Raw genomic sequence first — 17,640 nt, forward strand, 5'->3', positions numbered from 1 at the left:
AAAGGCATTGTTCTTTCTGCAACAAGCGGTAGCAGATAGTATTTTTCCAAGAATAATGGGAGCTATATACAAGTGCCAAAGATACTTGGGGTACACTAAAGGAGGAGTTTGAAGGAAGTGACAAGGTTTGTGCCATTAAACTTCAGACTCTAAGACGTGAGTTTGAGTTATTAAAAATAAAAGAGTCTGAGACCGTAAAAGAATATTATACCAAGATAAAAGAACTAGTGAGTCAAATGAAAACTTACGGGGATAGTATTCTCGACAAAAGAATTGTTGAGAAAATTCTAATTTCTATTTCTCATAAGTATGATGCAATTGTTACTACGATTGAGCAAACCAAAGATCTGTCTACTTTGTCAGTGACAGAATTAATAGGCTCACTAGAAGCTTATGAGCAAAGATTGAATAGGCATGATGATGATACAATTGAAAATGCCTCTCAATCAAAGCTTAAATTACGGTCTCAAAATAAAGGATTTGGGGGAAACAAGAAAAGTGGAGAAAATTCTAGAAACAAAGAATTTTCTAGAAATTTCTCAAAGAAAAATCAAGATAATTATCCTCCATGTGGCATATGCAAGAGGACAAATCATTCCGAGAAATATTGTCGATGGCGCGGAAAGCCACAATGTGGACACTGTAAGAAATTTGGACATGTGGAGAAGAACTGCTACAACAAAAATAAGCATCAAGCAAACTTCGTGGAAGAGAATGAGTGTGAGAAGGACCAACATGACTATGACCAACATCTTTTTTATGCCACACAGGATTCCAATGAAGAATTGAGTAGAAATTGGTACTTGGATATTGGTTGCAGCAATCACATGGCCAAAGATGAGAGCACCTTCAAGGATATTGATTACTCTGTCAAAGTAAAGGTTCGACAGGGAAATGACTTAGTCGTGGAATCTAAAGGCAAAGGCACTGTGATGGTGGAAACTAAGAAAGGTACGAGGTTCATCAATGATGTCTTACTAGTCCCCAATCTTAAAGAAAATCTTTTGAGTATTGGTCAAATGATGGAGAAAGGATATATTATACACTTTGAAGGAGACACATGCTCAATATTTGACAAGAATCACAAAAGGCAAGAGATAGCCAAAATAAAAATGGAGAAAAGAAATAGAAGCTTTCCAATAAGCTTCAAATATACTACTAACACTGCCTTCAAAGTTGAAGTTGATGAAAATGCAAGCTGGAATAGGAATGCAGGACAAGTTAAGAGAAGCAGCATTACCATTCCAATAAAACAATCAAACAATGAAGCTATAAAAGAAGCAATTGAGGAACCAGGTACGCGACCTTCACATTCTCAACAAGAAACTTCTTCTCTAAAATCTACTCCAACAAGAGTGGGATCACTGGTGGATATACATGAAACTTGCAACCTGGATAAACGTGAGCCTGACAACTATGAAGATTACATACGTGGCACGATGCTTAGTACTTAGGCAATTTTCTTTGTTTTCTTAAAGTTTCTTCTCTTGAGCTCTTGTTCCTATTTTGTTTTGATTTCACCATGAATTCCATGCAGTTGACTCTCTAAATGATATAATAAAGGCATAAATGCGACTAAAAAACTAATGTTGATGCACCGTCATCAGTAACTAACTCTAACTAACTTCTAACCAAGCTACTAACTCTAGTTTAGTTATCAACTAACTATAGTTGATTACTAAATCTACTCTAACTACCTTAACTAACTCCACATAACTTCCAACTATCTTAACACGACTCCCTCACTTCCAAAACAGAGTCCCTTCATCGCAATTCTGCGACTCCATCCCTTCCCAAAGAGAAATCTCATAATTTCATATTCATCTCTCCCAGAATGTCATCTGCATCAAATTTCCAAGCTACTCTCAAAAATCAACCACTCAAAATATGTGAAAAATCCATAATCAACACCTCAAATCCGACGAAACCCATCATCGCCACTTCTTCTCCGACGGAACCCATCACCATCTCTGTAAGATTCCATTAATTTCTTCTCCAACTCTTTCATCATTATTCAATTTTGTTGATATCTATTTTTCAACTTCATATGTTGTGTAGACATGCTTTTCAATGTTTGAGTCGCTGCATGTGTTTGTTTCAATTTATTTAGCAAATTGTTTTATTTTTAAAAATTTTGTTCCATAAATAAGACAATTTGCGATCAAATTTTAGGTTTTTGGGTCTTTTTAACAAAGTCTTCATCTTAAAAATTTTGGTTTGTGTTAAACACTTGGTGTTTGCTCAAAAAGCTTAACTTTTATAAAATTTGATACATAAACTTTGCTTAAATGTCTCTGTTTGCTTTAATATTCATAGAACAAACCATTTTCTTATACATTAGGTTATGAATTTGATTAAATCTACTTTCCTTGAACGTAACAGTTTGCTTTTATTTTTTATGACTGAACTCATACGGTATAAATTAACAACAGGCTGAAGACTTGGAACGCCCATTTGACTCATTAGAAGATCTAAATGATTCCAAGGAAACTTGGAAATTTGCTGTCCGAATTGTTAATTTGTGGACTGCTCGTAACAAGAATGGGGGAGAGCATATTCAAATGGTCGTAATGGATGCTAAGGTAGTCATCAATCCTTCCATGTTTAAATTGTATTTTGATTAGCTATCCATCATATAATTGTATGTCTATCTTTTAGGGTCATAGGGTTCAAATATATGTCCCTACTGAATATGTCTCTTCCTGGAGCGATGATCTTAAAGAATATCACAGCTATGAAATGAACAACTTCAAGGTTCATAATAATGATATTCAGGTTAAGGCTTGCAAAAATAACTATAAGTTGCTTTGGACTGGTGCGACATTTGTAAAAGCACGAGACTTTGATGATATTCCCAATACCCACTTCTTTTTCAAGGATTTTAGTGAGATACAGAGTGGCAATTTTCAGTGTGCCTCCGTAATAGGTATAAATTTTTATTATATAAAAAAAGAAATTATCAATTGTTTCATGATCAGTTAAGCATATCTCTATTACCTAACTATATTCTGTTGTCTTAGATATCATTGGAGCATTTCATGAAATGAAGTTTACCCAAATGAATAGTTATAAGAAAGCAAGGATCAAATTTCTCATGAGAGACACTAGGTACATTTATTATATCAAACATTAACATCTTATTAAATGGAAACCAGACTGCACGGACTGTACTAACATTTTTTATATCATATTTGAAGTGGGAACTTGCTGAACTGTACTTTGTGGGACAAGTACGCTAGATCATTTCTCAGTTTGATCAATCAGACAGAGGGACAATACCCTTTTGTTTTCATTATTAGGAATGCAGCCATTGAGCCTGCAACTGGTATAATTTATTTGCTTTAATTTTGAGCAAGTTTACTTTACATTTATTTGGTCCTATTTGTACTTTTTAGAAACTTCAACATTAAATTGTGTTAAAACAGAAACATATCCGGTGTGTGTTACAAATGCATGGAGTGGAACCAGAATCATTACCAATCAAGATTTACAAGAAATCAAAGAATTTAAGAATAAATTCTCTAACGAGGATAAGATCATATTCAGAGCTGAAGTGCTTACACTCCCACAAATCAATGCCCTGAAACATGTAATTTGTTTTACCTTGAACAAACTAAAGCATCTAACTTTATGTGTATGAACATTTATTGTACAACATTTTCTCTTTTGATGCCAGGAAACCTGTTGCGTGACCGTTGCAAAAACTAACAAGGTGGTTACTTCAAGGAGTGGATGGACTTACGATGGATGTTACATGTGCACCAAAAGGGTTTCCAAATTAGATGGTCAACTAAAGTGTGAAAATGGCCATGTTAATAATGAACCTACTCCAAGGTCCTCACTAACCATTTAACTACATTCTTTAATTAGTGTTTGATGCAAACTGGTTCGTCCCCTTAAATATATTCTATTTTTTTTATTATATCATGATAGGTATAAGGTGGATATAGAAGTTGTGTATCGAAATGCTAAATCAAAATTTGTGTTCTTTGATGGAGTTTGCACCCAACTCTTAGGAATCTCCGCATCAAACCTTAGGAAAAAAATGATTGCTGTATGTCTGAATACTACTTCCATCATTAAATACATTAATTAATCATATTATAAATTCAATATCCAATACTATTGGTTTAAGCCTTATTTTGCTTTATTGTGCAGGCTGGTCAAAAAGATAAGAGAGCTTATCCATACCTGTTCGAAAAAAAGCTGTTGAATTTAACTATGGTATTCAGGGTGAAATGGAGTCCAACATTCAAAACAAGTTCTGTAATGAGGTTCTCGACTGACGAGACTTTCCTTAGCTCAGTTGAGGACAAACTGCTGAAAGAAGAGGTAGATTTTTTATCATGCTTATCAATCAACTCTTGATATGGAGTTAGTATCTCTGATTAATTTTTCTCTTTTCAGACAACTGGAGTACCCAAAATTGCATATGATTCTCTTCAGCAATCACAGAATGATCATGTGGTCAGTATTCTACAAAGAGTATTTTTGAGTTTAGATTGATCCTAAATGTACACTTATTAAAATTAATTTTTGTGAAAATTAGCAATCAGTCTACCCCTCTGCTACAACTGAGTATGATCCAGAGAACGGTTCGAATACAATTCCTGCAAAAAGGTTGTCTTCAAAAGAGGTCAGTTAAGTTCAAACCCCAGTTTAACTATCTCCAACAAAACCTGGAAGAGTCATAAAAAAGAAATGATCCTTTGACACATATTTTTCCATTTCATTAGCATCTCTCACTACCAAACATATGCATGCTCTAAAGAATTAGTTACGGATAAATGGAATATTATGTTTACTTTTCAATGCCCTACAATAACACATCAAGCTTTTAACTATTTTTTTTCAATTCATAGGAGTTGACATCTGATGTTGTGGAGGAAACTCCTACCAGTAAGCCTCAAGGAAAAAGATTTGCTGACAATTTTCAACCAGGTGGGACTGAGACATCTTGCACTAAGAAGAGAAAGACGACAAATTGGGAAGAAGGAACCAAATAATTGGGAAGAGAAAGACGACATCTTGCACTATAATGTTTTTTAATGGTTAAGTCTAGGATTATTTTTTACCAATTCTGGATATTTTTCTGTTCTTTTATGGAATGAAAGGTTGAACATGGTTGTTTACTTTATCTTCTATTTTTCCAAAATTAAATTGTTTATTTGTTATTTTGAAAATTAAAATATCAATATTCCCAATTTTTTTTGTTATTTTGTTACAATGAGTGAGTTTGTTTGAATAAAACTCACTCTTATTAAAACAAATTAAAACAAACTCCCTCAATTAAGTTAGTTTGTTCTTTCAAAAAAAATAATTTTAAGTTAGTTAGTTTTAATTTGTTTTAAAGATAGAAAATTTAGAGGGAGATTAAAAGTTGTTGTTTATTTATCTTCTTTATTTCAAAAATTAAATTGTAACGAACTAGCTTAGATTTGTTATTTCCAAAAATAAATTGTTAATTTGTTATTTTAAAAATATAAATTCAAAAAAAATTGTTTTAATTGAGTGAATTTGTTTTAACGAGAGAAAAATAGGGGAAATTAAAACAAAAGATACAAAAGATATAATTTTGTTGATGTGTCAAACGATTAAAATTTGTAAGAAAATATAGGGGGGGATTAATAATTGTTGTCTACTTATCTTCTGCTAGCGTTCAGATGGGCACTCCCTTGCCCACTCCCTTGCCCGTATGTCCGCTCTTTCCATTGCACTAACGTATTTAACTCATAAACATGTTTTTCAACATCAACGTTAATAATTGTTGGTTTAATTTTTTCTTGATATATCTTGAGCAAAATTATTAGAATTAATAGAAATTCGGATTTATAAAAGAAGGCTACATCAAAAATTAGTATTGCCTTTGTTAATAGGTATAGATATTTCCAAAATTAAGGCTACATCAAAAATTAGTATTGCCTTTGTTAATAGGTATAGATATTTCCAAAATTAAATTGTAACGAATTAACTTAGATTTGTTTATTTTTTTAGGACTTTCCAAAATTAAATTGTTAGTTTGTTATTTTAAATTATTAGTTTGTTATCCAAAATTAAATTGTTAGTTTTTAAAAATAACAATTAAAAAAAAGATTAAGTTAGTTTGTTTTATTTGAATGAATTTGTTTTAATTTGTTTTAAAGAGAAAAAAAAAATAGGGAGAGATTGAAACAAAAGAAAAAAAGATATAATTACTCTCTTTAAGTGATTGCTTCGTGGGAAAGAAAAAGACAAACATCTACCCATTGAGTTTAACTATTTAAGCCCTGATTGAATGCCACTCATCTTCCCGTGCTTATAAATTTCAGTTCCTATAGCATTTTTTAATATTGAAGGAAAAACAACTTCAACATTTTAAAGGTACCACTTTTCCTATGTTATTAAAATTGTTGTACATATTTTAATTTATTTCATAGCAATTGTAGCATTTATTGATTTTATCCATTACTCTGTATGTTATATAGGTCGACTTTCATAACCTGCCATATATGTACATATTACTATTATCATCTTCACACACACACACACACACACACACACACACATATATATATATATAGTTTCTTTCTTCTTCTTTTTTAAGAAAAAATATAACTTCTTACTGTCAATTAATTCACAGGTTTATCATTTAACCCAAGTTGTCATCAAATGGAATCAGCGGCAAAAGCACGAGAAAGGAGAAAGGCTATTCTCCAATCTAAAAATTATAATAGGAAGAGAACTTCATCAAGCAGTGCAGACAATCCTGAATCTTCAACACCTTTGGTTGACATTACAACCACATTCAATCATAGCAGTTCAAGACCAGTAGCTTCTAACATAAGTGGATATGCCAGTTCAAATAGACAATCTTCACACAACCATCCACTCAACAAGAAGGATTTCACACAAACAAAAGAGCAAACCCGGTTCCATCTAGCAGTATCAATTTTCCACTATATATAAGCATATACTGAACCTAGGCCCCAGTCGTTACTCTAAAATCACAGAACGAGTTGATAACACATTCGTGCCATCAAATCTTGGTTCTAGTGAGTTTAGCCCACTCTATGCGAGTCGTAATAGACCGGTACCTACAAAATTTCTTTTGAATTTCAAAAATGTCAACTTCAATCACCCATACGCATATATCTTTCTAAACTCAGGTAAACTTTATGATTTAACGTCATAATATGCCTTAGCAAGTCAATCAAGCAAAACATAGGTCCGAGGGATAATCATAACTCCACAAAATCCAAGAACCTTGTGATTTCATATAACTCTAATTCCTTTCTTCATGTCTTCACATCCGTGACGTCCATTCTAGATACCGGAACCTCTAAGCTCTTGATCAAAGCTCATTCTCAACTCTTGACACATTAACTCCCAAAGTTATCTTAAACCGAATCGATTTCGTTAATAGTTGTCCATGCCTTTTTCCTTTGGAAACCTTAGGATGTGATATGCATTCGTCACATGATGTCATAAAAGGTGTTTGTCGCAGAAAAGATTGTGAAGGCAACTCCCCAATAGTCTTTGCAGACCATAGAGACGAGCTAACAGTTTTTAGAGAAACTGAAAATTTCGCCCCAGGTTCGTTGTTGGCGTGTTTCTTCAGTTTAATTTTCCGAAAAACATTCTTTGCATGAAAATCCTTATTTCTCAAGTAATCCAATGCACATCATTCATTCCCAACATCATAAAATATTCTGTAATATATGCATGACAACATCAACCTATTTCGATATAATTCTCGGCACGTCAGAAACTAACGCCGTAGTCCTAATAACATAAAACTTCCACTTAAATCCTTAACTTCTTCCACTATGAGTAGCTTACCTCATTACGTTGCCGTTTAACGCAACTTCCCAAACACTAGAACCTTGTCCACTCTGAAGATACAAGTCCATAACTTCCATCACATAATGATATTCCTGAGAGCCTACTAATTCCGTCATCATATGCCGACTTCTCCCTATCTTGTAGCCATGCACTTACGTTCTAGAATACAATTCCGTTCTATACAATAAAATCGTTCTGACAACGACTCTTACTGAAGCTTCAGGTCATACTTAGATATTTCACATTCTTCACTTACGGGTATACGAAGTATCGGTAACTATCTACCAAACGTTGTTGGAACATTCGTTCTTAACATTGCCTTACACTCCCGGGTGATTCATACTTCTACTTGCTTAGTTCACCGGCCACCTACTGGCACGATCAAACTCTTACTATAACTCATTCCGAGTTCTTACTTTTGAGTTCACACTTTTCAGTGCATCTTCATCACATACTTCTTTCCTCCTGGGTCATATTCAGCTCTCAGGCATCCGTTCTAATCGTCGAATGCTAAATTGAGTTGATCAAGCTCAACTAACAACGACAACTAAAACATTAACCCGGAACCCAATGACCCCACTACCTTAGCCGTAACTTAATGACCCAAGGCACGATCTGAATCGACCTGCTCTGATACCAAATGTAATACCCACACTAAACGTATCTAGAAAGTTTAGCGTGTGCATTAGTTTAGTACTGGATACATTAAAATTTACAACATCAAAATTTCGAATGAATATTTTATACAAAAATATGTGTTCGTACAATGATAATACTACGCAACTTTTCTAAAAACATAGCAAACGCGTCCTTTCATATCCATATCATCATGCAGTGGGTACGAACGAACACTTGTTGAAACATCCATTCGGCTGCTAGCTTGCCATCCAACCTGTTTATCTAAAACAAATAAGGATTGGGATGAGACATGATGTCTCAGTGAGTTCTACCTAATCCTAGGCTATAGGTAACCTCGAGGGAAACCTACGGTCACCACATGTCCACAATACAACTTACCGGTTGATTATACGTGTGCAGGGACTTGCATACTTAGACGGTCGTGCATACTAGGGCCGTCGTAAGATTCTTCTTACCTTGTTATAGGCTTCACTTCTTATACGTGTCATGGCGGTCAAGGGGAAACTAAAACCGCATTACCAAGAATACGCTCTACGTATCGAGGCCTAAGCATAACATAAACATGACACGATTCTAAACCGGATGATTAGGGGAAACCTAAGATCGTCATCGGCATAACTTTCTCTACATGCTCTATTGCATAAATCCGTTGTATCTAACAACTTATCATTCTTGCTATCTTATCAGTTCTTGACGATCTACGTCAATGCTCTACTAGTTCTTGACGATCTACGTCAAGGCTCTATGACATAACATATAAATGTCTAATCAATATGCATAGTTAGATTCATTAGGTTAGCGTCGAACAAACAACAATTATCTGAATTCATTTTACGAAGAGCCCTGGTGTAACACCCTGTTTTCCCCACTTGAAAATTTCATCATAAATCAGAGTATTTATATCACAAACGGAATGTCACATACTTCTTTAAAACCACAAAATAGATAATAATAATTATCTTTCAAAATTCAACATCAAAAATCTAAAATCAAGCAGCGGAAAATAGTTCAACATACTAAAAGTCTTGGCACGCAGGCCTCATTAAAATCTCATAAGTTTGGTTCGAAACTATTTCATAAAATGTTCATAAAATGACACGTAAGGAATAGAAGTAAAAACAATCCCCATCCCGTTACGTATCAGAGCACCTAGACACAATGTGAGGAGTCTACTCACGAACATCAGCTAGTCCTGGTTACCTGCGCGTTACCAACGTAAGGGCAACATTACAACAGAAGGGGTGAGATTTCACAGTCAATAAATTAAGCATATAATTCATCAAAATGCATTTAACAACATAAAACATTATTAACATATCAAACATTTATCATTTGGCATTATATCAAAATCATAATCAATTATCATCATCAAATATCATCATTAGTTCGTAACAGATATCATCTTTAATTCATAAGCAAAAATCATCTTTAAATCATCATCAAGTATCACCATATATTTAACAACTTAAGACATCATAACATCAACATTAATAATCATTTATCATCATTTTAATATCATCATCAATCATAAACAAACATCATTATCAAAACAACATCATCTAAACATCCTCATTAATCATAAACAAACATCATCATCAAAACATCATCATCTAAACATAAACAAACATCATCAACAAACATCATCATCTAATCATAAACAAACATCATCATCTAGTCATAAACAAACATCATCATCAAAACATCATCACCTAAACATCATCATTAATCATAATTCAACTTAGCACTTGACCCGACAAAACGACTCAACTTGACAATACAACTCTTATCAACTTAACAACTTAACATCAACGACAAATGCAACGACAAATGCAACGACAACAACTTCAACATCAACGACAAATGCAACGACAACAACTTCAACTTAACATCGTACATATGCATGTGGTACCAGTCAACAACATAAATGAGCATAATAGGCTCTTCAACGTGTGAGCACAAAGGCTGTCGGGCCTAAAGCCCCCAACTTTAATGAGCACAAAGGTTGCCGGGCCTAAAGCCCCCAACTTTAATGAGCACAAAGGCTGCCGGGCCTAAAGCCCCCAACTTTAATGAGCACAAAGGCTGCCGGGCCTAAAGCCCCCAACTTTAATGAGTATGCAATGGACTCAACCTTCCAACAACTTAGACAACAACTGGAACAACTTATACAACTCATAATCATGGACAGCTTCTTAATTTCTGACAATATAGACCGACTCATGCAACTTCAAGACATTAACAGTCAACAACAGAAAACAGTAGCAAGATACAGCATATAATCATACTTGAATACATTAACATCATCTAAGGAATGAATTACATAAACATAATTATCATAAAGCATCATAAATCACTCATGCATCATCACTACTAATCTGAGTCACCTGAACAGACTTCTGGAACTTCTGAAGGTATCCTAAACAACTCTCTTTCTTACTTCTAAGGTCAACTCATAACTACACTTGCGAAAGGATCGCATCGGAACAATTTTTGGGCAACAAACAGCCTAACTCGCAGTGGCGAGTAACTTTGCTCGCAACGGCGAGCAAAGCGTGCATTCTGGACTCCTAAGGCCTTGCTCGCAATTGCGAGTCTTTTTGCTCGCAATGGCGAGCTTACAGGTTACTCGCAGTTGCGAGTTGTGCTGCTCGCAATGGCGAGTGATGGTTCCTAGCTCGCAATTGCGAGTGTTCCTGTTCGCAGTTGCGAGCGATGAATGTCAGTACGGCCAGAAACCTAAAAATTATAACTTTTCACCTATCTTCATGATTCTTTCATCCAAATAGCATCTAATTATCATCCTAGGCAATATCTAAGGTCTGTACACGAATTTTGCATCAATCTAACATCTTTTCATGGTTCAATCATCAAATCGGTCATATAACCCTAATCCCAATTCTCACCAAAACTCAACCTAATCATGTCAAATTCAATTCTCAGAATCATACCCTTAATAATATTGAGAGTTAGTCCCACCCTTGCCCGGTAATTGCAGAAAATCGACAGCCTCCTCTCGTTCTTCTCTCTTTCTGACTTCCTCTCCCTTTTCTCCAAAAACGTACGTTCTGTCTAAAAACTTTTCTCAACCTAACTCCTTCTATTTATAACCTCACCCTAATTTCTCTTTACACCTCAAAAAAATACTCTTTTCACATCACAACCCAAATTCTAATATTTTTATTTTATTTTCATATCTTATTTTATTTAATAAATAAAATAAGTCTCAACACCTCATAACATCTCTAAAAATCATAACATCGCATATATCACATATCTCTCATAAAATCACGTAAACCTCATAAATCACTTAAATTCATAAATCATATAAATATATATAAATATATTTCTAAATAATTAAATAATTTACGACGGGCGTTACAACTCTCCCCAACTTAAAGAATTTTCGTCCTCGAAAATTTACTTCAAGCAAACAACTCTGGATAAGACTCCATCATCTTACTCTCTAGCTCCCACGTCAAGCTTCCACCAGTCGTTCCACTCCAACAACTCTCAACAAATCTTCGAGTGACTGAATCGTTCTTTCCGACTGACCATCTGTTTGGGGATGATAAGTGGAACTCAACCTCAACTTAGAGCCTAAAGCCTCTTGCAAACTCTTCTAAAATCTAGAAGTAAATCTTGGATCTCTATCTGACACAATGCTTGAAGGAACACCATGCAACTTCACAATGCCTCGAACATAAATTTCCGCCAACTGAGCTACCGGAAAACTAACATTGATCGGAATGAAGTGTGCCGACTTCGTCAATCTATCAACAATCACCCAAATGGCGTCATTCCCTTTAGGAGTATTCGGCAAACTTGTCACAAAATCCATGGATATACTATCCCATTTCCACTTTGGTACATCTAACGGTGTCATCAATCCAGCAGGTTTCTGATGTTCTACCTTCGACTTCTGACAAATCAAACAAGAGTACACAAATTGTGCTACATCATGTTTCAATCCAGACCACCAAAACAACTTCTTCAAGTCATGATACATCTTTGTAGCTCCCGGATGAATACTTAAGCTACTCATATGACTCTCTTCAAGAATCATCTTCTTTATCTCATCATTGTCTGGAATGCAAATTCTACCTCGAAATCTCAACACACCTTGATCATCTACCTTGAAGTCATTATCTTCAGTTTGATTACCAGCAACTAACAAGTCCACAAACTTAACATCAGCTTTCTGCGCATCTCTAATATCTTTTAAGAAATCATTATCAATTTTTAGCATTCCTAACTTAACGCTCCGAGACGACATTTCACAAACTAAGCTCATATCTCTAAATTGTTCAAGCAATTCCAATTCCTTCACCATCATAGCAGACATATGTAAACTCTTCCTACTTAAGGCATCTGCAACAACATTAGCTTTACCCGGATGGTAATTCAAACTAAAGTCATAATCCTTCAACAATTCGAGCCACCTCCGCTGTCGCATATTCAATTCTTTCTGATCAAACAAATACTTCAAACTCTTGTGATCACTAAATACTTCAAATCTCGAACCATACAAGTAATGTCTCCAAATCTTAAGCACAAATACAACTGCAGCTAATTCCAGATCATGAGTTGGATAATTCCGTTCATGTAATCTCAATTGTCTTGATGCATAAGCAACCACTTTACCCTCTTGCATAAGCACACCACCTAATCCCAACTTGGACGCATCACAATACACCACAAAAGGTTCATCAGGTTTCGGCAAAATCAAAACTGGAGTCGTCGTCAACCGCTTCTTCAATTCATTAAAACTGTTCTCGCAATGAACATCCCACACATGGTTTTACCTTTACACGTCAACTGTGTTAACGGAAGTGCCAACTTAGAAAATCCTTCTATAAATCTTCTGTAATAACCAGCCAATCCCAAGAAGCTTTTAATTTCTGTAATCGACTTAAGAGTCTCCCATTGTGATACCGCTTCAACTTTAGATGGATCGACTGCAATACCACTACCAGAAATAAGATGGCCCAGAAAACTTACCTCTTTCAACCAGAATTCACATTTAGACAACTTAGCATACAACTTCTTCTCTTTCAGCACTTGCAAGACAATCTTCAAATGTTCAGCATGTTCTTCTTCTGTCTTAGAGTAAATCAAGATATCATCGATGAACACAACCACGAAGCGATCCAAAAATGCATGAAAAATGCGATTCATATACTCCATAAACACGCCAGGCGCATTACTCACACCAAAAGGCTTCACCTTATATTCATAATGTCCATATCGTGTCCTAAAAGCCGTCTTCTGCATATCCTCATCCTTTACCTTAATCTGGTGATAACCCGACCTCAAGTCAATCTTACTGAACACACATGCACCCACTAACTGGTCCATCAAATCATCAATTCTAGGGAGTGGATATCTATTCTTTATAGTTACTTTGTTTAACTGTCGATAGTCAATACATAACCTCATGCTACCGTCCTTCTTTTTAACCAACAATACCGGCGCTCCCCAAGGTGAAACACTCGGTCTTATGAACTTCTTATCTTGCAAATCTTCCAACTGTTTCTTCAACTCAGCCAACTCAGAAGCTGACATACGGTAAGGTGTCATAGACACAAGCTTCGCTCCCGGAACAAGATCAATAGAAAATTCGACTTCTCTCTCCGGTGGTACATCAGGAATTTCATCAGGAAAAACTTCAGGAAAATCACACACCACTTGCAACTTATCAATCACTGCTTGATTCTCCAAAGATAAGGATGCCATCAAGGAAAACATCAGGATCCCATCGCGTTCTAATTGCTTCAGCTGTTTGGTAGACAAAAATTCCGCTCCACTTTCCTCTTCAGCAGAAGAGAAACGCACCGACTTGCTAAAACAATTAATATGGACATGGTTGTACTCCAACCAGTCCATACAAAGGGTTAACCAACAAACAACAAACAAGACAACTCAAATACAGTACAAAACTGTAAAACGACACATCGACTCATCTACTTGGCCGGACGGACCGACCTGCTCTGATACCAATTGTAACACCCCGTTTTCCCCACTTGAAAATTTCATCATAAATCAGAGTATTTATATCACAAACGGAATGTCACATACTTCTTTAAAACCACAAAATAGATAATAATAATTATCTTTCAAAATTCAACATCAAAAATCTAAAATCATGCAGCGGAAAATAGTTCAACATACTAAAAGTCTTGGCACGCGGGCCTCATCAAAATCTCATAAGTTTGGTTCGAAACTATTTCATAAAATGTTCATAAAATGACACATAAGGAATAGAAGTAAAAACAATCCCCATCCCGTTACGTATCAGAGCACCTAGACACAATGTGAGGAGTCTACTCACGAACATCAGCTAGTCCTGGTTACCTGTGCGTTACCAACGTAAGGGCAACATTACAACAGAAGGGGTGAGATTTCACAGTCAATAAATTAAGCATATAATTCATCAAAATGCATTTAACAACATAAAACATTATTAACATATCAAACATTTATCATTTGGCATTATATCAAAATCATAATCAATTATCATCATCAAATATCATCATTAGTTCGTAACAGATATCATCTTTAATTCATAAGCAAAAATCATCTTTAAATCATCATCAAGTATTACCATATATTTAACAACTTAAGACATCAAAACATCATCACCTAAACATCCTCATTAATCATAAACAAACATCATCATTAAAACATCATCATCAAAACATCATCATCTAAACATAAACAAACATCATCATCAAACATCATCATCTAATCATAAACAAACATCATCATCTAGTCATAAACAAACATCATCATCAAAACATCAGCACCTAAACATCATCATTAATCATAATTCAACTTAGCGCTTGACCCGACAACACGACTCAACTTGACAATACAACTCTTATCAACTTAACAACTTAACATCAACGACAAATGCAACAACAACAACTTCAACATCAACGACAAATGCAACGACAACAACTTCAACTTAACATCGTACATATGCATGTGGTACCAGTCAACAACATAAATGAGCATAATAGGCTCTTCAACGTGTGAGCACAAAGGCTGCCGGGCCTAAAACCCCCAACTTTAATGAGCACAAAGGCTGCCGGGCCTAAAGCCCCCAACTTTAATGAGTATGCAATGGACTCAACCTTCCAACAACTTAGACAACAACTGGAACAACTTATACAACTCATAATCATGGACAGCTTCTTAATTTCTGACAACATAGACCGACTCATGCAACTTCAAGACATTAACAGTCAACAACAGAAAACAATAGCAAGATACATCATATAATCATACTTGAATACATTAACATCATCTAAGGAATGAATTACATCAACATAATTATCATAAAGAATCATAAATCACTCATGCATCATCACTACTAATCTGAATCACCTGAACAGACTTCTGGAACTTCTGAAGGTATCCTAAACAACTCTCTTTCTTACTTCTAAGGTCAACTCATAACTACACTTGCGAAAGGATCGCATCGGAACAATTTTTGGGCAACAAACAGCCTAACTCGCAGTGGCGAGTAACTTTGCTCGCAACGGCGAGCAAAGCGTGCATTCTGGACTCCTAAGGCCTTGCTCGCAATTGCGAGTCTTTTTGCTCGCAATGGCGAGCTTACAGGTTACTCGCAGTTGCGAGTTGTGCTGCTTGCAATGGCGAGTGATGGTTCCTAGCTCGCAATTGCGAGTGTTCCTGTTCGCAGTTGCGAGCGATGAATGTCAGTACGGCCAGAAACCTAAAAATTACAACTTTTCACCTATCTTCATGATTCTTTCATCCAAATAGCATCTAATTATCATCCTCGGCAATATCTAAGGTCTGTACACGAATTTTGCATCAATCTAACATCTTTTCATGGTTCAATCATCAAATCGGTCATATAACCCTAATCCCAATTCTCACCAAAACTCAACCTAATCATGTCAAATTCAATTCTCAGAATCATACCCTTAATAATATTGAGAGTTAGTCCCACCCTTACCTGGTAATTGCAGAAAATCAACAGCCTCCTCTCGTTCTTCTCTCTTTCTGACTTCCTCTCCCTTTTCTCCAAAAACGTACGTTCTGTCTAAAAACTTTTCTCAACCTAACTCCTTTTATTTATAACCTCACCCTAATTTCTCTTTACATCTCAAAAAAAATACTTTTTTCACATCACAACCCAAATTCTAATATTTTTATTTTATTTTCATATCTTATTTTATTTAATAAATAAAATAAGTCTCAGCACCTCATAACATCTCTAAAAATCATAACATCGCATATATCACATAATTTTCAGATAAATCACATATCTCTCATAAAATCACGTAAACCTCATAAATCACTTAAATTCATAAATCATATAAATATATATAAATATATTTCTAAATAATTAAATAAATTATGACGGGCATTACAACTCTCCCCAACTTAAAGAATTTTCTTCCTCGAAAATTTACTTCAAGCAAACAACTCTGGATAAGACTCCATCATCTTACTCTCTAGCTCCCACATCAAGCTTCCACCAGTCGTTCCACTCCAACAACTCTCAACAAATCTTCGAGTGACTGAATCGTTCTTTCCGACTGACCATCGGTTTGGGGATGATAAGTCGAACTCAACCTCAACTTAGAGCCTAAAGCCTCTTGCAAACTCTTCTAAAATCTAGAAGTAAATCTTGGATCTCTATCTGACACAATGCTTGAAGGAACACCATGCAACTTCACAATGCCTCGAACATAAATTTCTGCCAACTGAGCTACCGGAAAACTAACATTGATCGGAATGAAGTGTGCCGACTTCGTCAATCTACCAACAATCACCCAAATGGCGTCATTCCCTTTAGGAGTATTCGGCAAACTTGTCACAAAATCCATGGATATACTATCCCATTTCCACTTTGGTACATCTAACAGTGTCATCAATCCAGCAGGTTTCTGATGTTCTACCTTCGACTTCTGACAAATCAAACAAGAGTACACAAATTGTGCTACATCACGTTTCAATCCAGACCACCAAAACAACTTCTTCAAGTCATGATACATCTTTGTAGCTCCCGGATGAATACTTAAGCTACTCCTTTGACTCTCTTCAAGAATCATCTTCTTTATCTCATCATTGTCTGGAATGCAAATTCTACCTCGAAATCTCAACACACCTTGATCATTTACCTTGAAGTCATTATCTTCAGTTTGA

General features: G+C 35.4%; 2 protein-coding genes across 2 annotated transcripts; both read left to right on the forward strand.

Moving 5' to 3' along the window:
• The first annotated feature begins 236 nt into the window (after positions 1-236).
• On the forward strand, positions 237-1,454 carry LOC146917346 (uncharacterized). Its single transcript, XM_085721872.1, has one exon. It carries the CDS (start codon positions 237-239, stop codon positions 1,452-1,454), a length of 1,218 nt encoding a protein of 405 aa, XP_085577998.1.
• Positions 1,455-1,717: 263 nt separating this feature from the next.
• On the forward strand, positions 1,718-5,183 carry LOC146917347 (uncharacterized). Its single transcript, XM_085719160.1, has 12 exons — positions 1,718-1,972; positions 2,433-2,582; positions 2,659-2,926; positions 3,021-3,108; positions 3,198-3,325; positions 3,426-3,589; positions 3,677-3,834; positions 3,934-4,054; positions 4,159-4,332; positions 4,408-4,467; positions 4,550-4,636; positions 4,863-5,183. The coding sequence occupies exons 1-12, from the start codon at positions 1,835-1,837 to the stop codon at positions 5,004-5,006; spliced, it is 1,680 nt and encodes a 559-aa protein (XP_085575286.1). The 5' UTR covers positions 1,718-1,834; the 3' UTR covers positions 5,007-5,183.
• The last annotated feature ends 12,457 nt before the right edge of the window (positions 5,184-17,640 follow it).

The sequence above is a fragment of the Medicago sativa genome, chromosome 6, assembly GCF_051527215.1.
Source record: "Medicago sativa cultivar Bolivia chromosome 6, Bolivia_mono, whole genome shotgun sequence".
In the NCBI taxonomy this organism is placed as follows: Eukaryota; Viridiplantae; Streptophyta; class Magnoliopsida; order Fabales; family Fabaceae; genus Medicago; species Medicago sativa.

Excerpts from the sequence above, each read along its gene's own strand:
- LOC146917346 (XM_085721872.1), top strand. The coding sequence starts at position 237 with ATGAAAACTTACGGGGATAGTATTCTCGACAAAAGAATTGTTGAGAAA.
- LOC146917347 (XM_085719160.1), top strand. The coding sequence starts at position 1,835 with ATGTCATCTGCATCAAATTTCCAAGCTACTCTCAAAAATCAACCACTC. Across the intron at positions 2,927-3,020 it reads TCAGTGTGCCTCCGTAATAG|ATATCATTGGAGCATTTCAT; the intron begins GTATAAATTTTT and ends CTGTTGTCTTAG. Across the intron at positions 4,637-4,862 it reads AAAGGTTGTCTTCAAAAGAG|GAGTTGACATCTGATGTTGT; the intron begins GTCAGTTAAGTT and ends TTCAATTCATAG.